Here is a 25,526-nt window from a genome sequence, read left to right as displayed (position 1 = left end):
GAGTGAATTGCATTATACTTTATCAATTGTAATACTGATTATTATCATTAATAAAATATAATGTAATTTACCGTTACTACGTTAACTATGGATAGGTATTTCCCAAGGATAAACTGAAAAAGATAAGACACTGTTATGCAGTTATTCAAATTTTATTCATCGAATACTTATTCACATTAACAAAAGCCATCTGTGTTATTCATATGGCTTTTAAAAAGTAGAATTTTCTATATGTACGCAATTGCTATAGAGATTCAGACAATATTATAAAAATATGTTTTAAAAATTGTTACTTGTAAAAGGAACTTCGGTGTTTAGCATATCTCCAACGCAGAAGTTAATCTTTTCTGGCTTTGGGGATCCACTGTACTGTCAGTCTTTTCACAGTAGTAAACCTAAAAATTCAAACTAGCTCAAAAGTCTAATAAAGGGTATAATGCAACACAGTTTGTCTAATAATACAAAGCTTATTCCATCAGTTGCTGTCTTTTTCGTAGAATGAGGTAATGAGAGATCATGACGTAGTACGCGTAAGTGTTCATGGTTACCCTGAGTACATACATTTAGTACAATTTTTCCCAATCCAGTCCTCGTGGACCCACCGCCAGTCCATGATTTTGCTTCTTCTGAGCCCCCTGCAAGACAGTCCACATTTTTGCTTCCTTCCAGCTTTGTGGGCCCCCAAAGTCCAGATCGGGAAATACTGATTTAGTGATGTTTTATGACATGGTGAAGAGTTTTGAGTATCACATCTCATCCTTAGTTATGGGTACAAATGCACAGTGTTATTTTAGTTGAAATAAAAAAAAAACACTCACTTCTGACCAGTTTGTAACTCAAGATTTTTGTTACATGCAATGAACAGTCAGTCGCCACTTCAAGATGTTCACCAAGCTAGTAGAAGGTACAACCCACTATTGATCCCGGATGAGCTGTGTGTTCAGAAATGCCATTGACTAAATGCTTTTTTGTTCATTACACCATTCCCTGTAAACTGTGGTGTGGGAAAATCCCAGGAGAGCGTCTGTTTCTGGAGAGATGCTGGAACCACCATGTCTGGCACCAACAATCACACTTTCAAAAACCACTTGTATCAGGTGCCTCGGCCACTCTAATGCTTAACCAAACAGCAAGTGAATTTCCTAACCCTGTCTGCATGGTGTATGTATTGTATTCACTCTTTGAATGATCAGGCTGTTTGCCAATGTACCTAATAAATTGGCCACTGAGTGCAAACCAAGTACAGTTGTAGTTTTTGTTGATTGAAAGGTCCCTATCAGAAACTGTCACCAAACTGTCAGGACTGGGGTATAACAGGGTTTAAAAACCGTTCATTCATATAGCTTATAACCACTTAATATTCAGTTTGGGATGGGGGGTGGGTGGGCATGTGGATGGGATGCCAGTCCATCACAGGATACACACACAATAGGCAATTTTGGGACACAAGTTCACCTGACTGCATGTCTGCTTTACACTGACTGGAGGAAAACCATGGTATCTCACAAAATACAGGGAGGACATGCAAATTCCACTTAGACACACATGGGGGTAGGATTTACACCCACAGCCCTGGTGGTGTGACATAATAGTGTTACCCAAAGAACCACCATACCAGCTGTGATTCAAAAAAACAGCCATGCATCTTAAGTTGATGTATTTAAAAAATAATAATAATAACTTAATTCAATAAAGCTGATTTCTATGCAAGCAACGTTCTGGTCCAAAAACAACATACATAAGTTTCCATTAATCAATTCCAGTACATAACAGTTACATAATGCTTATTTCTGTCTTATAAATAGTTTTGTTTAAGCATGAAACCTTGCAAATAGTTCAGAATAAATTTTACCTGAAATAGAAGGTGAAACTGTCAGCAAAAAAATTCAGTCAGTTCTAAGATATTCTGCGATATGTTAGTAATGAAATGGTTCTCAAACCTTATTATACCCCATTCTGAGTCTATGCAACAATACAGTAATCATTTCACATCTTTCAACTGAGACCATACGACTTCATGACAAAAGTCACATGTGAAAAACCCAAATCACTGACATGACAATAGCAGGAAATGACAGGTTGTAATAAGTTCACTGGTCCAGAAGTCATAATGCCTGCTGTCCTGGGTCTGTTTCACAACAGGAGCGAGAAAGTACCACTTGGGACATCAGTAATGTAAAAAATATGAATAAATAGCCAAAGCTTTAGCTTTAGCTCAGAGCTTTAGGACTGTGGCTCACTTATGGCTACTATAAACTTCACTCAGTTATCTCCACACACACGTCGGCACAACATTATTATTATACTTTAGTACTTCATTACTCAGAGCAGAGTCTGATAGTGATGGCCAAATGAAGCTTCATGAACCATTTGCTGTATTTTTTTTATCCCACTTGATGGCAGTATTGGTTTGCTTTGAGTCCTTTTTCTGAATAGAGAGCACCATCTAGTGGGGGTCACAAAATACAGCAAATGGTTCATGAAGCTTCATTTGGCCATCACTAGCGTCTGGATATTATTTTGTGTGACCTTAAGCCTAGCATTACAAGTGTCCCACCTTAATAGCTAGTACTTTCTTGAGGAGTGAAATCCAACAAAAGTGTTAAGGTGTGTTTTTGATACTGCTATAGCTTCTGTTGCCCAGACACAATGCGATTATACACTGCATTGGTCAGTACGATGTAGCTCTTATCTACATTGTCCAGGACATAAAGTGGGTCAGAGATCACTGAAGGACTGAAGCCACTATCTACTAGTTTAAACTTCTGTTGCTTGAAGGTTCCAGTCAGCTCCATCGATTCCTGCAAAGTTGAAAAATATATACAAGGAATGTTTGTGAATTACATTTAATTAACAGGATTTTATCTTTGGAAACTTGCTCTTCAAGCTTGATTCTTTGAAACCCCAATGTAATTCTAACTGAACGCTTCAGGGTCCACCCACAGAAAACTGTTCAAAGACAATAATTACATGCGCCACTTTGTTGTTTTTCAAGGATGCTACCGTGTCTTTTCATGTCACACATTCCTTCCATCTCACACCAAACCTGTTCCCATGTCCTTACCCAATAGTGCTGCAACAGTAATTCTTAAAATATTTAGTAATGTTTGGAAGTGTGAATAAAACAGAGAATTTTTCTGGAGAGTATACAAAGTATTTTGTCCTTCTATAAATACTGTGCATTTCCCTCTTTTCATAAATACACCATCTAATCATTAACATTACTGGCACAAAAGACTCGAGATTAGCAAGTTAGACATGAGACAGTAAAACATACACTGAGCTCTGGCAATGAGAAGGGGGTGAGGCACAGCTCAATAATTTAAAAGGTTTATTTTTTAGGGGGGGAGGGTTGGGAATGAAACCAAATTAAATATTTGGGGTACACGTCTCCCCTGACCCCTCAGTTCCTGCACCCCTGACATTTGGAACGAGATACAAGGAGAAACTACAGATACCTGAATTCTAATGAAAATCGGCCGAGCATAGCTTGGTAGGTGATCAAGCACATGATGGAATAGCTTCTTTCCATCAAAGTTGCTCCCAGGTCTGATAATGACTGCTGCCATTCCAGCTCTCCCTTCATGTCCTGCAAACACAGAGTTGCTCCTCATTTAATATCCGACAGCCCCCCCTTGACCTCCCCACCACTGGCAACAAACAAGCAAGAAAACTTATACTAAGTTGACGATACATAAAAATCTTTCCCTTTATTACTTTGTGTCACATAATCCTATATAGCGGATAGCTCAATTAAAGTATTGAATGCTTGGATGTCAGTCACACCATTATCCATTCAGAAATATGAGGTAAATAAGGAAAACTGCAGACTACAGCAGCAGTTAGTAACTATGAAGAAATGAAGGGAGTTAACACACAGTACAGAAAGTGATGATATTAAAGGACTCCAGAGGAGGAAGAGAATCACAGTAAAATACATTTGTTTTCATATTGAATGCAAAAAAAATAGTATATATATATATATACTATTTATATTACTAGTGTATATATATATACCAACCACTGCTCAATGGAAATTGAATATTATGGACATTGATCAATTAAAAGATATCTAATAAGGTTACATTTTTAGGTCAAAAGCCTGATTAATTAGCAGATTTATTTACATCTAGAATGATTAATCATTGCTTCATTGTAATATTTATACATACTATTTTTTTGCATTCGTCTTTATTAATAATTAATAAGTTTCACTATTCTTACTCTTCACTATAAGTTGGCTTTTATCATCTCACCCTAATTCTGGATTACAGTTCATATAAAAAAACCTGGTACTGGGATCTGGTCACTGCCATGTGGCCGTATTACAGTAGCTGGAAGCTAAAACATTTTGTTAACTGGTATCGCTTAGTGGCTGGGGTACTTTGACTTTGCATTTCTGTTAAGAAATTTGTCATGTGATCAGAGGCTTGCTAGTTAAAGTCCAGTGAGGAAGAAACACCATGATTTTTGTGTGGGTTTTGACCATACACTGGGCGGTGCTCATGTTTAGCTCCTACCTGGGACTTCCACACCATAAACATTGGCCTCCTGGATGAAGTTCAGAAGCCCGAGGATTTCAGTCACTTCCGTTGTGGCCACATTCTCCCCCTTCCACCTGACATAAATGCACTCTTTCATGGGCACACTCATGACAGAAATTTTCAGAACTTGTTCTGTGCATTTCATCAAGGATATGATCAACACCGAGATGGAGACTGCTGCAATTCCATGACGTACCTGAAGGTGTCGCCAATTCTGTCCTTGAAGTAGATGAAGTCCTCCTTATCTTCGGCCATCAGGTCGCCCGTGTTGAAATACATGTCCCCTTTGGCGAACACGTCCCGCAGCAGCTTCCTCTCTGTCAGCTGCTTGCTCCCGGCATAGCCGAAGAACGGGGTCTGTGCGTTGACCTTGGACAGGAGCAGACCAGTTTCACCTGGTGAAGGTGGTTGACGAAAAGTGGGTAGAGGTCAGAGGAATGCAGAAGTGCGCAGAATGCAGCCATGACATTTTCTTTGTCTAAAACCTTTGCACAGTATTGTACACCCAGGTATGTATTGGTAAAACTAAACGAGAACCCAATGATAGTGTTTACCACCACTTAAACCATGCATTTGTTTGCTGCCCCCCCTCCCCGAGGTTTGGAGGCCCGCTGATGGCCATAAAATTATAAATGCTTTATTCCTTTTCCAAAACCTAATGTTATCATTATATTACTATCAACACAGTTACTATCTTCTCACCTTTTGCTACAGGTATGCAGAATCCATACTTATTGCGTACAGGTTCATCTCTGACTTTGTCGTACTTCACAAGGACGTATTTAAAAAAAAGCTACAATGGGTGAACAGGAGAAAAATGACCAGTTAGTTCATACAAATTTATAACCAGGCTCTTCCCAAGGTTGCTCTTCTCAGTCCATACAGTTAATGTCCAGATGACAAGAACAGCAGTTTACAAACAAAGAGCAGAAATATTGTTATAATGTCATAAGGCATTACTGATGCCCACTGTGAAACTCTTACAAGTCTGTATGAAATTATTTTAATTATAATTAGGGAGTTGCCTCTAAATATAGGCATTACTAAAACCTGCAAGTATCACTACAAAAATACAATTTCTTTCATTTATAGATAAAATTTCAAGGTAACACTTCACTTAAGGGCATGTTTTTAATAATCCATCCATCCATTCATTTTCTAAACCGCTTATCCTACTGGGTCGCAGGGGGTCCGGAGCCTATCCCGGAAGCAATGGGCACGAGGCAGGGAACAACCCAGGATGGGGGGCCAGCCCATCGCAGGGCACACTCACACACCATTCACTCTCACATGCACACCTACAGGCAATTTAGCAACTCCAATTAGCCTCAGCATGTCTTTGGACAGTGGGGGGAAACCGGAGTACCCAGAGGAAACCCCACGACGACATGGGGAGAACACGCAAACTCCAAACACATGTAACCCAGGTGGAGACTCGAACCCGGGTCCCAGAGGTGTGAGGCAACAGTGCTAACCACTGCACCACCGCCCCTTTTTAATAATTTATAAACAAATTTATAATGCAAAATAATGGATTCCTAAAGCATTATAAACATGGCTATAAATATTTATAAAAAGGCATAACACATTATAGCCATGTTTATTATGCATTATGACTGCCTAACTATTCTATGCATCTGCAGTGCATTATAGATGAGAGCTTCATAAAGCATTCATAATGCATGATACATATAACTATAATGTGTTAAGCCTTTTGATAAATAATCACTTACCAACGAGATACGTTCCAAATCACCGTTTGTAACTTGAAATGTTCATAAGTCATTATTCAGCATCATGTTACAGGTATACGCAGGTACAAAGAACTAGGATGCTGGGAGTACGTACACTACGCTGCTGCGCGGCGGGAGTCATACTCGGCGGAATTGGTGCACAGAAAAAAAAGTTATGTTACAGACAGGAAACGGGAGCCCAATGAACACAATTTGGACTTACAGTCCTCTTCGTTCGTATGTCTGAAAGTTCGTAAGTTGAAAGTTCGTAAGTAGAGGAGCGTCTGTATATAAATTACTAAAAATGTGGCCTTAAGTAAAGTGTTCCTAGTCTCCATCTTTATATGAGTAAAACAACAATTTTTTTCAGAGCTATTATTTACAACTGGCTTTTTTGAATGCAGTACTTCCTTGCCTTGTTAAATATATTTTTTCCTTCCAAAAAAATATATTTTGTTAAAAACAAAACAAGTCAGCTTGGTTTCCCACATGAAAGAAGCCAAAAATGGTGCGTAATGATTCTGGAACCTTCTTCCATTCCATTCTTCATAAGCGAAGCTTCGCAAAGCATCTTTCTCTGTTCATAATAAAATGCAAAGTGCCATCTTTCATCCCTTTCAGTGTGCTCATGCCAAAGTGCCAATGACTTAAAGACAGGAAAGATCTGCCATAATAATGTTAATGCCAACAATAAGGTGGCAGGCAGTAAAAACAATACTAAAAATGTATAAAAGACTTCCTGTAGCTGAAGAGTATTCTGTGCTGATGAATAACTCAACTGTTACTGAGTTTATTAGTAAGTTCGTGGCCTCAGCTGACATGGTACTACCTCAGCTAACACAAAATTGCTAATTAGCGCCTATGAAACTAGCATGGCCACATGCAGAGAGTACAAGTACTAAAGTTTTAGCATCCTGTTGCTAAAAACAATGAATATTTTGACACAGAACTCTGGGCTCTTTAAATCTCTTTCTGGGTCTACAACACGAACAAGGGAACTGTGTTTATGATAAGAAAGTGGTTAAAGAGAAAGAGATTATCCCTTGTAAATCCTTCCAACTGTAATATTGGAGAGGGGTGATTAGACAGAGTACACTGACTGCTGCTAGAAAATTCTGATGAAGTCACTTCCTGTGTTTTCTTGGATTTGTGCACTTCTGTGATGGCTCAAGGGAGACCGTGGCCTAGTTTTTCACTAGGTTTTTCTGCCTGAAACATAATATATTGGACAGCAAGAGCCACACATTTGAAGGGACTCTTATTAGCAGTTCATGAGCAGGAGACCCAGGAGAGGGGACAAAATTCCATGTGGTGGTCTCCCTGCTTTTTACTGCTTCACAGCGACACCACCTGGACACCTATAAGACTGCAGATGGAATTGCACAAATGCTACAGGTACTCTCCAGGTGCGCTCCATAGAAGCCAACAGATAGGCAAGAAGGAACCGGCTAACAGTGTGTGGGAGGGATGCATGCACTAATGTTCACAGCTAATGAGTTGGTGTGAATGTTGTCCTTTAAAGGGAAGACCAGTAAAATCTAATAAATGGTCAACTGGGGAAGAGAAATGATTGCATGGGCTACACCTTGGTTAACAAGTAGAGACTTTAACCTGCAATAAGACATATTCTGCTCTGTTATGCCCATATGAGTCATCGCATGTAGTATCCATTGTATCCATTAAATGAATATAATGTAAACCGGTGATTACCATATATATGTTGCAAATTGAGAATGCAGCAAGTGACAGAAATGTATTAAAATATTATTACTGTAATTCCCACACGAAATGGTACTGGAAATAAAGCAGGGTCTTGGTGCTGGAAGGCTGACAGCCAACGACTCTACCGGCAGCCCTACCTGCTCTGCCAAAAACAACATCCTATGCAATAAAACCCCTTCCTCTGTGATTACAGCGTTCTCCTGATGTATGCTATTGTAAAGTTATGACCACATTGATAAGCTTACATAAGTTATAGTACACAATATATCTATGAAAATAGTTATAGGGCACAATATCTAAGATATCCTCATGTTTAAAATGCGCGTGCACACACACACACACACACACACACACACACACACACACACACACACACACACACACACATATATATTCACAAAAACTTTATTAGCTAAACACTTTCTTTAAATATGTGTTTAAATAGATATATACATGTAGTTATTGTCATTAATGCTTATAGATATATGCATACTGCCTAAGTATTTTGTGTTGCAGAGAGTGTATATCTGCTGGGTCACTCAAAATAGTCCCTGCCTTGCTTTCCTTTGCCATCATGCTGTAAATGGAAATGAATCCTATGTAAACACAAATACAAAGTCAGCAGTGTTGTGGCCCAGTATAGTGCTGTGGCCCAGTATAGTGTTGCACACATGTGCCTCAGGATGCCCACGGTCCCAGTACATGGCAGGACAGTACAGCAGTGCAGGCCTCCACGTTTCAACTTTTCTCTATAATTATGCTAAGCAAGCCAATGGTAATAAATATTAGGATGCAAAATATTATTTTTGTCAAGGCAGCAAAACTGAGGAATACGTAAAAAAAAAAACTATAGCCGTTTTCCACATTTTTTCCGACATGGGAGATAAAAATGTGCATTTTATGTCCGTGCACGGTCCGGCAACCTTTAACTTCTGCTCTTTAAAAATGTCTTAAGAGCTAAAGACTTAAGCACAGGAAACTTCAGCTTCATAGATTTATGTTTGTTACCGTTATACGTTACTCTTCTAAACTGTGCATCTCCTAAACTGTAATAATTGTGGACAAGATATTCTTTGAAGAGCCATGGGAACACAGTGCCCGTGCATTCTGGCCCTTACCGCAGCCTCGCACATACACAAGGCATTCACAGTGCGAGCACGGCACGGGGAATGCGAACGTGCAAAGCTAGCCGAAAAACGTCTTCCATACTTCCATACAGCTGACACCATGTGACCGACGTCTTCTAATAACAGACTCAACAACACTATTTTCAACAAAAAAAAATCTATTTCCTTTTACTTGTTAGTGTCATATATTTAAATGATATTATTATATGCAAAACAATCCCCTTTAATTTAGAAGATGTCCCAGTGCTGAGACTTCATTCATCTTCATTCATCTGTAGCTAACCTCTAATAATATAAATAGTTTGGCTTCAGCACAAACAGTGCAGAGCGCAAACCCAGATATCTTCTGTCCCATTTGTAGATACAGCTGTCTTTTCATCATCCCCCAGCCCAAAGCTGAAACGAGGCGGCTCTTGCGGCCAGAACCATTTGACCGGTGAAGGGTGGGAACTCACCTTGTAGAAGAAGTTGGACCGGCCCACAGCGCCGATCTTGCCCACGTGGTTCATGAAGCAGAGGTTGCCCTCGGTGGAGCCATACAGTTCGCACATGCGGATCTCGCCGAAGCGCCGGTGAAACTCCTGCCACACGTCCTGCCGCAGGCCGTTCCCCACAGCCATGTGCACTTTGTGCTGCCGATCCATCTCTGACTTTAAGAGCGAAAGAGCACATGGATTTGCGGCATCAGGACACAACAAGGACAACTTTGGTTGAATATGCAGAAACTCTGACTTATCAGCTGCAGTAGCTCAACAAGTAAATGTGGGTTTGAATCCTAGGCAGCATGCATAACTCGTAACCACTCCCTCTACTGTAAGTCACATTCAATGAAAGTGTCAGATAAATGTAATTGCCATGGCTCTGCTCATTTTCCCTGTTGCCATGGCTCCTGGCCAGGGTGACTGACTCTGCCCACCTTCCCTGTAACCATGGCTCCTGGCTAGGGTGAATGCCTCTGTCCTGACTCTGCCCACCTTCCCTGTAGCTATGGCTCCTGGTCAAGGTGAATGCCTCTGTGTAGACTCCACCCACTTTCCCTGTTGTCACGGCTTTGGGCCTGAGTGTTTACCTGTCGCAGCTGGCAGCAATCAGGGGCTAATTACAGTCTATTTAAGCTCCTGCAGTTCTTGCGCAGTTCTGAATATTCTCTGCTTGTCACTTAACCCATCCTGTTGTGCCCTCTGTCCTTGCCTCCATTATTTGCTTTTGTTGTCTTGTCTTCGGCCTTCGTTTTTTATTCACGTTTCAGTCCCCTCGTATTGCTTTTCTGTGTACTAGCCTTGTCAGTGTTCCCTTGATTAAACCCCAGCACAGTCACATCTCTGCTCCTGACTCCCTTCCTTGCCATAATGGTAATGTGACAGATGACTCGTCAGGTTCAAGATCTGCAGCCTTCAGGTCTGGAGAGCCGGATGTGTCAAGATTGCCCACAAACTACAGATCAAGAGTGACGACCCATGGATTGGTCACCTGGCATGGCATCCAGCACATCACTGGTTTCAAAAGCAGAAATGACTATCCCCACGCAATGATGCCTCTCTAGCAAAGGACATATATAGTTTAGCCTGCTTCAACAAAAGTAACAGAAACAATGTAATAGAAGCCCCACCGACAGCAAACAATGGAGCATTCATATGCATACACAATGCTAGATCCATGCTGCGTGCCCTGAATGCATGATAGACAGCAGGCCTGGATGGACTGTGCTAATCAGCTAATGCAGGTTTCCACTAGTATCCACTAACATCATCACTCGTTCTCTATCCCTAGTTAGCCATCATTGTACCAGGGTCAAAACTAGGGATGGGCCGATCCACATTTTTTCAGTTCGGATCCGATTCGGATACACTACAGCCCAAGCGGATACAGATTCCAATACGAGAGCTCTTCTAACTTTAATATTTTCATATAATAATGTATATATTTATAATTTATATATGAATATTTTTCAAATAGTAAATACAAATAAAAAAATGTATGTCAAAAAATCTTTTGTTAGGCCAATGGAAGCATATATAACATACTGTCCACCTCATTTGTACACCTTGTTTAAAGCATTGTTTAGGCACTTTGAGTTCTAATAATATACTGTAAACAGTTCTTCCAAGCAAGGATATGCAAGTGGCAAATGCTTAAAATGCTCCACAATTTTCCTCCCACTGGCAAAAGCATCAGTTACACTTCACTGCGATAGCAGCCCCTCGTGTATCACAAGCTCCTGCGAGCGGACAAACAGCCCAGCAACTCACAAATCATAGATTGCATTTTTCATATTACTCTCGTTATCTTGCATAATTGTGTGCACTTTCTTTAGTGGGATTTTGCACTAAACGCTACTCCCACCTCTCAAAACTCAATATGCCCACCAATATTATTATTATTATTATTATTATTATTATTATTAATAATAATAATAATAATAATAATAATAATAATTCTGGTAGTACTTTCCCCAGTGTGTGTTCATGTACTGTCCCCTTAAAAACTACCGCATGCTGTTACATGACTCCGCCCCTGTCCAGTCTGTGACATAGAAGCAACATGGAGAAGATCTCAACAACCAAGCAACTCCAGCGGCTTGTACCAAGGAAAAATACTGCCTATGGCGTTTGGACACATTGTGCCTTTAGGGGATACAGTTTCAGCTACCAAAGGTAATACCACCAATCGGTATCAGCACTAGCAATATTTAAAATGATGTATTTTGTTTGCAAGAAATTAAAAAAAGGATTTTTTTTACATTTTTAGAGAACTTCCTTTTTGCATTAAAACTGAAATGTTTTTCATGAGATGTTTTCATTTCAAGCTGTATTTTCTTCGATTAGTTTAAAATCATGAGGATAAGATATACACTCTTTCATTGAGAAAAAAATCCCAATTTAAATAGTTGAGCACACTGCACTTGTAGTACAGACCTTGTCAGTGAACGATGAGGGGAAAAAAACAAATCATTCATTAATCGCAATCAAGGTAAAATGTTCAATTAATCGTGATACAGATTTGAGATCATATTGCCCGGCCCTACCTACTGGGCATATTTATGGAGGACGCCATCTCCGCTGCCCTTCACACTGCTCCACCCCACCTTAAACACCAGAGGGACATTGGTGAGGATGCTATTCATCAACTACAGCTCTACTTTCAACATGGCCGTCCCGAAAGGAATGGCCTGAAAAATTACTTGACCTGAGCCTCTGCCAGCCCCCTTCGCCGCTGGATTCTTGATTTCCATACTAACTGTCCTCAAAGAGTTAGTGTGTAGGATGCCATCTACCGTCGACCTTGATAATTAACACTAAAATACCCCAAGACTGTTCTCAGCCCTCTCAACTTGTAACTGCACTCTCACCTACACCATAAACACTGTCCTTAAGAGTGTTGATGACATAACTATGATAGGGCCGTTCTCTGGAGGTGATGTGTTGGCTTACACAATGGAGGTCCAGAGCTTATCAAGACAGTGCTTCGAGAACATTCTGACACTCAGGCAAATTATAATCAAGGAGTTCAATAACTGTTCCTGTTACGCACGGCTCGTCCGATCCTCGTGTGTGCCACGCCCCCTGATTATCCACGTGTGCTTCCCCGATCTAGCCCAGCTGTGTCTGATTATTTTCACCCAGTCCTGTCTATTTCAGTTCATGTCTTGCCTTAGTTCTTTGTCCGTCATTGATGTTTGTTAGCGTCAGTAGATCCTGTTCCTGATCTTCGTTGCCCTGATACCTTTAATAAATCCCCGTATTCCGCCTGCCTGCCTGCTCCTTGCCTTCTCGTGTGACCACCCATTTCACCGGCGAACCTAACAGTTCCAGGAAATATAGTAATGAGCTTGCTCCAGTCTACATCAACAGACACTTGGTGTAGAGGGTCTCCAGGTTTCAACATCTAAGATGACCTCTCATGGGAGGCCAGCTTCACCATCATGGGTTAAGAAGCCACAGCAGCAGCTGTCCTTTCTTAAGACACTTACGAACGTCAGCAGCAGCTGCCGATAACCTTCTAAAGCTGCTCGGTTGACGGCAACCTCAACAAAATTACAGGAAACCCAACTCCCTACCCTGAGGGACAACTGCTGCCAGTGCAAGGCCAATCACATCACAAGGACCATCGCAGTCCTGCCAATCATCTCTTTGTACTGATATCATTAGAACGGCACTACAGGACTATTTATACCTGCAGGTCTAGACAGAGGAACAGCTTCTTTCCAGAATTATTACTCACCTGATAAACTCTGTTCATCATTCTCTTTTATCATCAGAATTACTATTACAGCCATTAACATAGTAATATTATTATTATTATTATTAATATGACTACTATTGTATATTAGTGGTAGTCTTGAAGTGCACTATTGTCACTAGTATTATACAGCTGTCATATATATCTGTTGTGGAACATGGTTTTTGCCATACTGAATGACAGTCGGCAAAATCACCTTAGATTTTTAAATGTACATTATATCTGTATATTTTACATGTATTATCCAAGCATTATTCTAACCACTCATGGGGTATCTACTTTATATTTATATTTATATTTTTTATTTCACTTATTTCACCGAATTTCATTGCACTTGCTACCTGTACAATGTATATATTTATAATGATTACAAAGATATTCTATTCTATTCTATTCTATTCTCAAGAAAGTATGGGAGGACACAGAATGCTACCAAGTCTCTTCTCATAACTGGATAATATCAAACTCACCCAGAGAAGATGGTTTTTCCCGTCCAACTTCTTTCACGCTTAATTAATGTACACCTGGGTCCCGATTTTTATTCCTAAGGCTTATAGCCATGAACTACCTTAGCAAAGGGCAGGTGTTAGTAGTTTGATGAGGAAAACTTGTGTGTACAGGCTCTTCTTTTCTGAGGAATACGGCTTGCACGCCTAGATGATAGCTGGTAGGCCACGTTCTTGCATTTGCCTCATTGCAGTCCTGCTAGTGGGTGGATGAAACAAGGCCCGGATATGCTGGAGATCCACAATGAAGCTGTGTGCCTCATGCCCTGTTTATGCACATCGTCCCCTATTCTTATGTGTCATTTGTATGCATCATTGATAGTGTCGCACCACCCCAGCGGGCCAATAGGGTGGTCTGTGCCATGGTGGGGGCCTGAAGGGGGGGGGGGGGGTACTTTGTGAAATGCAAATGTACTGGCAATTCTGATTGGTTTTCACTGGCAAAGATCATTGTAGGAGTTCATTGATTTATATTCACCCAGATCATCTTGGCTAATTTGTTATTAAATAAAATTTCTTCTAAATGCTCAGGGTGTGATCATAATAATTGTCATTGTTATTATGATCCATCCATCCATCCATTTTCCATAATTTGTTCGTTACTGTACCTGGTCAAATTCTGGAGTCTTTCTATAAAAGCACGGGATGCAAGGCAGGGGACATCCTGCACAGGATTCCAGTCCATCAGAAGGCACCATGGGAATTTTGAGAGAACAGCCCTCGTGGGTGTTTCTCAATATGCATACTTAGCCACATTTGTGTTCTCGTGTACCTGTTTTACCTCATCTTTCATGGCCGAAGACCAGTTCCAATACTAAAGAATTAAAGTGCAGAGGAAAATAAAAATTCTCGGATATCGTTCTTGCCTGCCCCAAATATCAAGGGCATATTGGTTGCATCCTGGCCAAACGAGACTAATCCCATGATTCACTGTGACCCAAGTTCATTCTTGAAAGGCAAGTTAGCAAGACCGATCATGCCAAGACCACAAGTATGATCTTTGCCTTCTTGATATTGAGAAACAGCTTTTCATGCATGGGTTCCTCGACATAGAGCCAGCGGCAGAAAATTCCATACGATCCATCGATTGGTGCAATTGCTACAACCAAAGAATCACGCACAGCTGAGTGTTAGTGTGTGAATGTTCTCTTTGACATAATGTGAGTTGAAGGCTAGCATCTCCCAGCCTACGCCATCATGGATGGATAAAAAGGACAAAGAGAGCTTTGATAAACTGTGCTTGTTCAGCAGTGGCCAAAGAATGCCCTTCATTTGGAAATGGGTTCAGCCTGATAAGTGCATCTTAAAAAACTGAAGTGTTTCTCCCAGCTCAACCATGAAATCCTGGCAGAAAACATGTTTCTTGAGTAAAGCTCCAACTATTATTGCAACCATGAGCACAACATACATGTGTATGTAGAAAGTATTATCCTTAAGACCTACTGAGCAATACAGAAATCATAATAATCTAAACCATCTTTTGCTGAAAGTATACCATCCATCCTTCTATCCATCCTTCCATCCATCCTTCAAAGTATCCAGTATAATATCACAATAAGCCTGGGGCCTGTACTAGAACCTTAATTGCCGGGGACACCCAAAATGGGATTCCATCTCATTATAAAAGAACACATAGAATAAAGTGCACAAAGTGTAATTCAGGTCATAGACGTTATTTGAGAACCTGAAATCTACAATTACATAAACACTTGGATATTTTGCCGGATTTTTTGTAGGTACGTAAGTCATAATTAGCAGAGAAACGTAGCCTAAAGGCCATAGCTTGTAATCACATATTTTTTACCACAATGTTGGCAATTAACAGTATTTTATTAAAACTATGAGCTCGTCATTATTTCCAGTTCACCCAGGAATCCCCACAGAACCACAGGTAACCTTAAAATGAATGAGCGATGAATGACCTTGGGCTGACTGCAGAGGTACCGGCAGAGCTCTCCGATGTACTGGATGATGGTCACGTTGTACTTTCGACAGTCATTCCAGAACTGTGAGGCTGAGAACTTCTTCTTCAGAACACAGGTCGCCCCTGTGTTAATAAAACAGAGAAGATAAGGAACAGGGTCCGAGATGCCTTCACTGCCAGCTTCATATGCAGATGACAGCTGAATGTCCCACTAATGATCCATCTTCCAACAGCTTATCCAGCACAAGGTCAATTTACAGGCAGCAGTTCACCTAACCGCATGTCTTTGGACTGCAAGTGGAAACCTTAAACATGAGAAAAACAGACACACACAGAGTAGAGACAGGATTTAAACCCCTAAACTTGGAGATGTTAGGAATTAGTGCCATTCCACCAAACCACCATGTTACCCTGGACTAATGCAGGGTCACGTGGGTCTGTAGTCTGGAATAACCCAAGGTGGGGCACCAGTCCATCACAAGGTACATATATCTCTTCACACTAGACAATTTTGGTAACTCCAATTAGCCTTACCAGGGGAGAAACTGGAGAACCTGGCAGGAACCTCACCACGACATGGGGAGAACATGGGGAGAACATGCAAATTCCACACACATGGAGCCATGGTGGAGACTCGAACCCTGGTCTCCAGAGATGTGTGACGATGCTAACAATAGCATCAATATAGAACCCTACATTAACAATTATGCCTCAAATACCGTTTTTTTAAGCAGTATTCAACATTAACTTGACCTCCACCAACTCATCCAAAGCACCTATCCATACGTATCACACGACTGTACTCTCTCAATTCATTAGCATCATTAGCATATGACTGCAGGAGTGTCAGATGCGTCCTACCCATCTCGATGGTCCCCCCGATGCCAATGAGTGAAGCAGCGCTGTGGTATAGGGGGAGTGGGATGTAGATGATGTCATCCGCATGACCGCCGTATGCCCAGAAGCCCGCGGCCGCCTTCGTGGACTGCATGTGCGTGACCACGGCCGCTTTAGGTAGCCCTAAGGACAGGGTGGAGCGGAACAGGTGTGTGGGTGAGGCTGGGCGACGTGAAATGTTCTACACAAAGTAAATCTGCGCTTCCAAAAACCACAGGTTACCAGGGACTATTCAGTAATATTCAAAGAGCTGACTAATACAAAAACACCAGTTATTGTACAGAATTTTTAAAATTAGAACTGAATTTTCCAAACAAGCTTCTCTGCATCAATATTCTTGCCACAATGCCAACAATGGAAAAAGAATGTTAAGTTGAATATACAGGTGGGCGATACCGGTGTGACTTAGCGCGACGACATGGATCAATCTGGAACACTGCCAGAAATCAACAGCCTAATTATATACCGGCCTATTAATAAACAATAAAGCATTTTTTTTCAAGGCTTCAGTTGAAGTCTGAATACTTGTCTTTATATAGCATATGTAACCAGTTTATCTGCCTTGTGTGAATTTTCTATTAAACACACTCTGATGCTGTGTCCTGATAACAAATTAAAGAATTCAAAATAAACAGATTTTGCGTAATTATACACATTAAACAAAATAACCCGGATACACATATATATAGTATCGAATTAAAAAGTGAAACATATTCGCTAAATCAACATATATATGCGTCGCTGCCTTCATGCAAGGTACGTGATATAAGGCACAACTGCCCAGTGAACAAGTTGTGACGACGTGCCACCTAAGCTAGGTACAGGCTAATAAAGTTAAGGTTTGGAATGAGGAATAAAAAAAGACGACTGAAAATGTCAGAACCGGCCGAGGCGTCGACAGGCGAGGAGACTCTCATTCCAAAAAAGGGGGGCACCTCTATTATCTGGTCCGAAACCAGTTCGATTTTAAATCATCCACCATTGAGCAAACTTAAGTATTACGCAAGCTTTGTCGTGATGGCAAACGGCGGAAATATAAGCAACCTGTTCCATCACTTAAAAACACGCATGTCCGTGTACAACAGCTGATGTATTTTTAACTCCCGTTCCTTATTCACTTAGGTTACTCTGCATGACATGATATTTAAATATTTCCATGGCACGTTTTAGTAGATGTGTGTCCTGATGATTTCATTTCTGCGTGTTTGTGTTCCCTGATGCAATTTGACTCACAGCTACCATGTAACCAAAAGGATGTTCTTCTGGAAAAGCAGGACCGGTCATTCAGTTTTGTTGTAGCACATAAGAGTTAAGCGATCAAGATCTTTATGCTGTTGACTCTCTCTTAAGTCTCTCAACTGAAAATGATAGATAAAAAAACACCATCCAAAAAGTGAAAAACACCGTGATAATAATTTTAGGTCATATCGCCCACCTTTAGTTAAATATATCAATCACTGCATAACAACAGCCAAAAATGAGTGCTGAAGTACATGACAAAGTTAAAATACGATGGTAAAATCATTACAATGCTGAAAAAGAAGAATGCCAAACTAGATAAAGCCCTCATTTTATTTCTCTGTATTGTGCTGATTGATTTACATCTGAGGATAAAGGCTGCGCCGTTTTGTCAGCTTTCAGCTTCCTGGCGTACTGTTTCTGAATAGAGGAATCATTGTGTTTGTCTAAATACGGCCTCTTGGCAACCGTAAATCTCCTAAAAGATGTGCTGCTTTCCACGTTCGTTAAAAAATATTTTTTTTTATACTTGCAAGGGGATTTCAGCAAATATAATAGTTATTTTAATTATAACAGTATTATACAGGATAGAATTTCACCCACAACAAAAAAGCATCCAATTTGCTTAGTTTTAACCAGCACCTTTCTAGCATATGTACCCACAAAACTCCATCATTAAGCTACTAGCTACTGTGTCAGCAGATAAGGAGAGTACCAGTGGTTCCTGACGTATAGATATAGAGAGCGGGGGTCTTGAGGGAGGTGACCACCCTGCGTTCCGCTGGAACAGGCCGGGCAGGGGCCCGCTCCACCTTGTCCAGCAGGGTCTGCACCCCGGGTAGGCAGCTCTCCGCTTTCATAGCCCAAATGCTGATGTTGTCCTCCAGAAGGTTGGGCAGAATGTCCTCCAACATGTCCAGCAAGTCTGACGGGTAACATACATAACAAAATGAGACGCATGCCTCACGGCAAAAGATAGCTCAAGCACAGAGCCCCAGGCGAAACATGATTAGCGTGGTTAGGATTAGCACCCTGGCCTGAGATCTCCAAGGCTGAAGGTTCGATTCACACCCCTGGCCTTGCGTGTGCAGTTTGCATGTTCCTCACATATTCTTCACATCCTAGCATGGGTCTCATCTGGGTACCCTACTTTCCTTCCACAAAGACATAAGGGTTTGGGGTGTTTCTAAATTGCCTATAGTGTGAGTGTGCAGTTGAGGTTGTTCTTTGTTTTGTTTGTGCTTTTGTCTTGCTGATATGTTACAATGTAAAACAGTAATAATCAAAGGCACTGGACAAACAAAGAAAGTTTTATAATGAACATTGCAGAGCAGTTTAAACATTTCAGGTTTGTTTAATTTTCAGTAAATCTGTGGACAATCCTCTTTAACTTTGCCATAAAAGTTACATCCACTTTTAAATGTCAAGTGCAATACTCCTATACTCTGCACGTGACCCCTGATCACTGCAGCCCCTTCATTCTGTTTGAAAGCTCAAACTGTAGCGGTTAGTTCTGTGTACATTCAAATTCCTCAACCGGCACCATTTCAACGATAACAATAATTAATCTCCAATTCATTGTGATCATACTGTGAAGCTTCCACACCTTAAACTTAAGTGCTATTTCTTCAAGCTAAGGTGTTCGTTTGAGGAATGCCAAACTCTGCAGCACCAACATGTTAACATTGTTTCCCTATTTCAGTAGTTCTCCTAGGTCTGATAACAATTTTACAAAATTCTTGGAAATTTAAGAATAAAGGGTCATATTGAATTGATCACTGATATAGTAGCTTATTCCAGTAGCCATTACCAGCTTCCCTGTTACAGTAAAATTACTGTGCAGTGTCATTTTAAAGCTTACTATTTACTTTACCAGTTCATTTTGATCACCAATCACAGGACTGAGCCGAAGTTATCCTAAGGCCCAATTCAGGGAAACGTGAATATCTCCAGGAGTAGCAATCTGACGCTCTGCTGACAAATAGCTAAAGATACGTGGAACAAATGTAATCAAACAAATATAACCCTAAATATAATAAAAATATAAAACTAGTAAAATTACAATCGACACTTTTCCAAGATTTCAAAGTAGTTTATCCTGAAAGGCGTATTTATTTTCTTTTGTATTCTTAAATATAGGCACAAGGTTGCTATTGGAGGGAAGATTGATTACCATTCAATTTGAACTCCGTAATTGAAAATCACTAATTATGAATTTATACTCTTGAAGTACTGAAAGTACCTACAAGTTGCTTTCATAGTTGTAGTGTTAAAATATACTTAACTAAAATCTGGAATAAAATTCAGAATGAATCGGCCCTGATCTGTACTACTTGTTTACTGTTTCAAGCCGCATACCAGGCTGTACAACGTAGGATATGTGGGCGGGTCCTGTCAGACTACAGGCCCTTTCGTTACGTGAAAAAAAGATGTTTTTATGACTTTAAAATAAAATTAAGTTTATATGTGGAACATAAACTTGTATTTCGTTGCCTGATTAAAAAGTAATAAATTTTAACAATGTATTGTCTGAGCGCTGTCATTCTGAGCTACTGCATATGAACTTGGAAATTGATGAAGTGCATTAACGATCGAGCTGAATAATTAGTAATAGAGCAGTTAATAGCGGTAATCGTGACATATTCACCTGCACCGACGATGAGGACTTTGGCTCCGCAGCAGCTGAAACAGTGCAGAAGCGATCTGCCCTTGATGTTGGTGTTGAGGAAAGCCACGGCGCAGCCCAGCTTGCTGAGGCCGAACCAGACGTTGATGAAGTCGGGTTCGTTGTTCATGAGCAGTGCTACAGTGTCGCCCTTCTTCGCTGCCCCGTGCTCCTCAAAGACATGAGCGACTTTATTGCTCCTCTCGTCCACGTCTCGATAAGTGTACGGGACCCCATCATAAATGACAAACGGCTTGCGGGGGATCTGCTCAGCCCGCTGCACGAATCGGTCCAGAACTGTGAAGACCCTGCGTCTCCTCTTGTACAGCTCCAGCCTCACGCCGTACTGGATTACTTTCCATAAGTAGAAGACGTCTTTCCAGAAGTAAGGGAAGCACCGCTTCTGGGCAAAATGGACCGCAATGAGCCCAGCCAATGCAGCGGGCACCCATGCTATCGACACTAGCATCACTGCTCTATATTTATTTGATAATTTTTTTTAACAAAAAAAGTTTTGCAGTTTTTCGGCGAGTGACATTATTAGCGGTAATTCATTGATAAGCCATAGTTTGCAGGCAAATACCCTGCCAATCCTGATCAGACGGGTCTATGGAGCAGAAATGAGACTGAAAACGATCATCTCCTCTTCTTATTTATGAAACTGTACAGCGAGTCACGTGACTGAAGTTGTATAAGTATTGCAAGCCGGGAGCGCCGCTTCGGGCAGCCGCGCTTCCACGGAGTACAATGTGCTGGGCGTGACAACTGAATTGTGACAGGGAAGAATGTAAGTCACATTTGTGCATGTTTGAAAGTGGAAAGATAACACCCAAATAAACTGCTAAACTAAGTTACATATTTTGAATACGATCGCTTGCGTCCAGTAGCCTATTGAAATACAGGATAAATGTATAATTTTCATTCAAATCAAGGCAAGATTCACTTACCCCAGTGTTCTTCATTCCTGTTCATGTAGATCTACCTGCAGAGCTTAGCTTCAGCAGAGATGGCTGTGACACCGAGATACGGCTGAAGGGCCTGATTTATCTCTGTCAGGTTTGTTAACTTGAACAGTCCTGACTTAGACCACGCAACTGTCCTGCATTGCTCAATGGAAGGCGGCCTCACTCGGGATTTGTTAATGGGTGTGATGTACAACATGATATCTTGTCCTGTCATGCTTCTATCTGCATTCACACCTATGCTGAGCTACAGGCTTCATGCCACCTTTCATATATGAATCCTTGAGGGTTTCCCACAGGCCCGTGACTGTTAAATGTGTCTAGTTATCCGAGGTTCCACCCGAATGAAGCAGCCGGAATATCCCACTCAACCAACCCAGATTCCTCTTCAGCACACGATCCTGTATTAAATTCAATAAAATTGTAATTAGCTATTTTTGAAAATGTGACTTGTATTCGTTATATGCATGTGTAATAGTAATTTATTATAAATATACCTATTACCATTTATTTACTTGTTTGTTTATGCATTTATTTTTTATGTAGTTGTTTGTTTATTTATTGGCTCTTCTATCTATCTATCTATCTGTTGCAAATTTACATGTGTAGCTCAGCTTGGCGTAGCCTGTGCTGGATGACTGGTTGGACTCTCTCAACGTACCCTGGGAGAAAAACCTATGCTGTAAAATGATTGTGACTGTGCATGTTTCTGCCAGTTTATGACACCTGACACATTACTGCCTTTAAATTGAATGTTAGTTTCTAGCTCTTCTGCCTTATTAAATCCCAACAGGAGATCTGCTTATAGCAGCCCTTTCCTGCTGCTTTTAAAGATCTGTGTTTTAGGAGAGTCTGATCTGGGGCTGGAATGTATTTATTAGGGAGTGAGTGAGCACAAGCGATTTCCTGATTATGAGATCTTTACCTCATACCGAGAGGGCAGAGGGGCCTCGCGCCAGACATTCAGCTGCTCGGTTTCTTGTCGGAATCGCATATGGTATTTTTGCTGGCTGCTTTACATTCTCCAGTTCCCACTGCCTGCGGATAGCCAGTGTCACCTTTGTTTTTGATCTTGTGTCGATTTTCTTCAGATGCATTCACAGATTTTTGAGCATCAGCAACGTACCATTTTCTTACCTGTCATTCTACACTGCAGATGTCATAAAAGGCAGTAGATATTTTAACTTCGGCTAAATCTGTCCCAGTGCTGCTGTTGGAAGCAATGCATTGTCATGCTTTTCCTTGGATAAATCAGTGGAACTTTTAAGTCATTTGAATTCATTAACATCGCGTGCAGAAACTGGAAACTGGTGCCTTTTCAATTGCCTTGGGGTTACGTTAGGGCATGACACAAGGGATGGTCTGTGGGGCGACTCGGTAACAAAAGGGACAAACAAATCATGAAAGGGATCAGAAGAGGTCTGAGCACAGGCAGGTAGACGAAACAAGAACTGTAATTGAAGCTAAACTAAACACAAGGAAAAAAACTGAATATGTCCGGCAAACCACAAGCAAGAAAAAAATTAATGTTTTATTGATCCTGAAGGCATCCAGTAGCTCAAATACATACAAATACACACTATAGCACACATAACAACACACAGAATAACAGAACAGCACTGAGGATTGCAGAGGTACAGAATGTGTCTATGGATGCCATGCAAATGATCAATATATTGGAGAGTTATATGGATCAAAGTGATTATCAGTGCAAGGATAGTAGTTGCTACTCTATAAATACGTATATTATAAAAAATACGAAAAAAGCAAAACTATAGAATATATAACCTTTATACTATTATATACTGACATGGACAAGTTTGTTGGTAGCCTTCCACAGAAAAGCACAACTTGAAACTGACAAAAGTTTAACAGCATCTCATTGTTTATTCCATATTCAACACAAATCAGACTTTGGTTGTGATTGATTCAGTTGAATATTTTATACAATTGAACAAATTAAAATGGCACAGATAAAAAAGATGGTGCCTTTCAATATTTTGTAGCACCACCTTCTGCAGCAATCACTGCCAACAAGCGGTCTCTGAACTTCACAGTGAGGCGTCTGCATTTGCCAGCAGGTAGTCTGGCCCACTCTTCCTGAGTAACCTGCTCAAGCCGTCTCAGGTTTGAAGGGTGGCGTCTCCACACAATTTTCAGATCTTTCCATAGACGTTCAATAGGATTAAGATTTGGCCTCATGGAGGCCATTTAATAGTCCAGTGTTTTTTCTCAGCCATTCTTGAGTGCATTGAGCTTCGTGTTTTGGGTCATTATCCTGTTGGAGGAGAAAAAACCTTGTACATTTTAATAATACTGGCCGCTGTGGGGGGCAGCATGGTGGTGCAGTGGTTAGCACTGTCGCCTCACACCTCTGGGACCCGGGTTCGAGTCTCCACCTGGGTCACATGTGAGGAGTTTGCATGTTCTCCCCATGTTGTCGTGGGGTTTCCTCCGGTTTCCCACCACGGTCCAAAGACATGCCAAGGCTAATTGGAGTTGCTAAATTGCCCGTAGGTGTGCATGTGTGTTTGAATGGTGTGTGAGTGTGCCCTGCGATGGGCTGGCCTCCCATCCTGGGTTGTTCCCTGCCTCGTGCCCATTGCTTCCAGAACAGGCTCTGGACCCCCCATGACCCAGTAGGATAAGCAGTTTGGAAAATGGATGGATGGATGGATGGATGGCCACTGTGGTCACAGGAACATGAAGATAACCATGTTAAAGGTAAAGGCCATAAAGGCTATCTGTAATCTTCTTTCTGAGCTCCCCAGACAGCTCTCTGCTTTCTCTGGTCCATGTTCAGTATGATGCACACAATGATACCAAACAACAGAGTAGCATGTTCTGTCCCTTTAAATAGGCTGAATGGCTGATGAAAAGCTTGAAGGCACCTGTGGTACTAAGTAAGGTTAAACAATTAGGTTGAAACATGATTTTAATGCAAGGATAAATAGCATCTTTAGGGGCACCGACAAATCTCTCCATACTATTTTATCATATCTTTGTAAAATAAACAACATTGTTTGCACAATTTTATTGGTTTACTCTATCACATATGAAAGGCACATTAGACAACTGCCTTTAACTGAATCACTTTTCAGTAGAAATGAAACATTCTTTCAATGAGCTGTGAGGATACTGATAAATTTGTCCACATTTGTATAATATCTACGATATAAATATATAATACTATAATATAATGTAATATATAAAATACATAAAATGTAAATATATCTGAAAAATATGTAAAACATAAATATACACATGTATAATATGTGCTCTATAAAATATACATGCTCTATAAAGATACATATTATTGAAGATAAAAATAAATAAAACAACAACAATAATAATGATATGTCATGCTCGGCTCGTCCGATCCTCATGTGTGCCACGCCCCCTGATTATCCACGTGTGCTTCCCCAATCATGCCCAGCTGTATCCTGTTATTTCGCCCTGTCTTTGTCTATATCAGTCCACGTCTTTCCCTGTCCGATGTCCGTCATTGGTGTTACTAACGTTGTGGTGTTCTGTCCTGCCCGGAGCCGTCTTCCTCTTAATAAATCCCCAGTTTTCCCTGTATTTCTCCTGTCTGCCTCGTCCTTCCCTGCTTCCTGCCCGCCAGCCTGCCCGTCTTTACCCGCGAAACATGACAATGGTATACGCAAGTAGATTGACTATACAAGATATGAAAAAAGCACATTTGTGGTTTGCAGAGGGGGTTAGCTTGGTGAGAACACAGAAGCAATCTCATGTTTAGAAGCCCAATTCACTTTTCCGTCTCTGTGACGCACTGTAGAGCTGTATGATCTGGGGGACAGAAGACTTCCTCAGTCTGTCTGTCGAGCAGGATAGCGACAGCAGTCGGCCACTAAACAAACCCCTCTGCCTGGAGACTGTGCTGTGCCGGGGGTGACTGTCATTGTCCCTGATGATAGGATGTTTGTTTAGGGTTATTCTCTCTACCA

General features: G+C 40.9%; 1 protein-coding gene across 1 annotated transcript; it reads right to left on the bottom strand.

The window, feature by feature from the left end:
- Positions 1 to 133: 133 nt before the first annotated feature.
- On the bottom strand, positions 134 to 21,178 carry slc27a6 (solute carrier family 27 member 6). Its single transcript, XM_049018692.1, has 10 exons — positions 20,579 to 21,178; positions 18,647 to 18,856; positions 16,657 to 16,815; positions 15,794 to 15,918; positions 9,582 to 9,776; positions 5,247 to 5,337; positions 4,741 to 4,939; positions 4,521 to 4,618; positions 3,459 to 3,589; positions 134 to 2,801 (listed from the first exon to the last, which is right to left on the bottom strand). The coding sequence occupies exons 1-10, from the start codon at positions 21,063 to 21,065 to the stop codon at positions 2,625 to 2,627; spliced, it is 1,872 nt and encodes a 623-aa protein (XP_048874649.1). The 5' UTR covers positions 21,066 to 21,178; the 3' UTR covers positions 134 to 2,624.
- Positions 21,179 to 25,526: the final 4,348 nt, after the last annotated feature.

Source organism: Brienomyrus brachyistius, chromosome 7, assembly GCF_023856365.1.
Source record: "Brienomyrus brachyistius isolate T26 chromosome 7, BBRACH_0.4, whole genome shotgun sequence".
Classification (NCBI taxonomy): Eukaryota; Metazoa; Chordata; class Actinopteri; order Osteoglossiformes; family Mormyridae; genus Brienomyrus; species Brienomyrus brachyistius.
Note: the sequence above shows the minus strand (reverse complement) of the source record. Positions and strands in the feature narration are given on the sequence as shown.

Coding starts and splice junctions, on each gene's coding strand:
- slc27a6 (XM_049018692.1), bottom strand. CDS start 21,065: ATGCTAGTGTCGATAGCATGGGTGCCCGCTGCATTGGCTGGGCTCATT. Junction 18,857..20,578: donor AGTCCTCATCGTCGGTGCAG/GTGAATATGTCA, acceptor GTTACCCGTCAG/ACTTGCTGGACATGTTGGAG. Junction 16,816..18,646: donor CTATACGTCAGGAACCACTG/GTACTCTCCTTA, acceptor CCCTGTCCTTAG/GGCTACCTAAAGCGGCCGTG.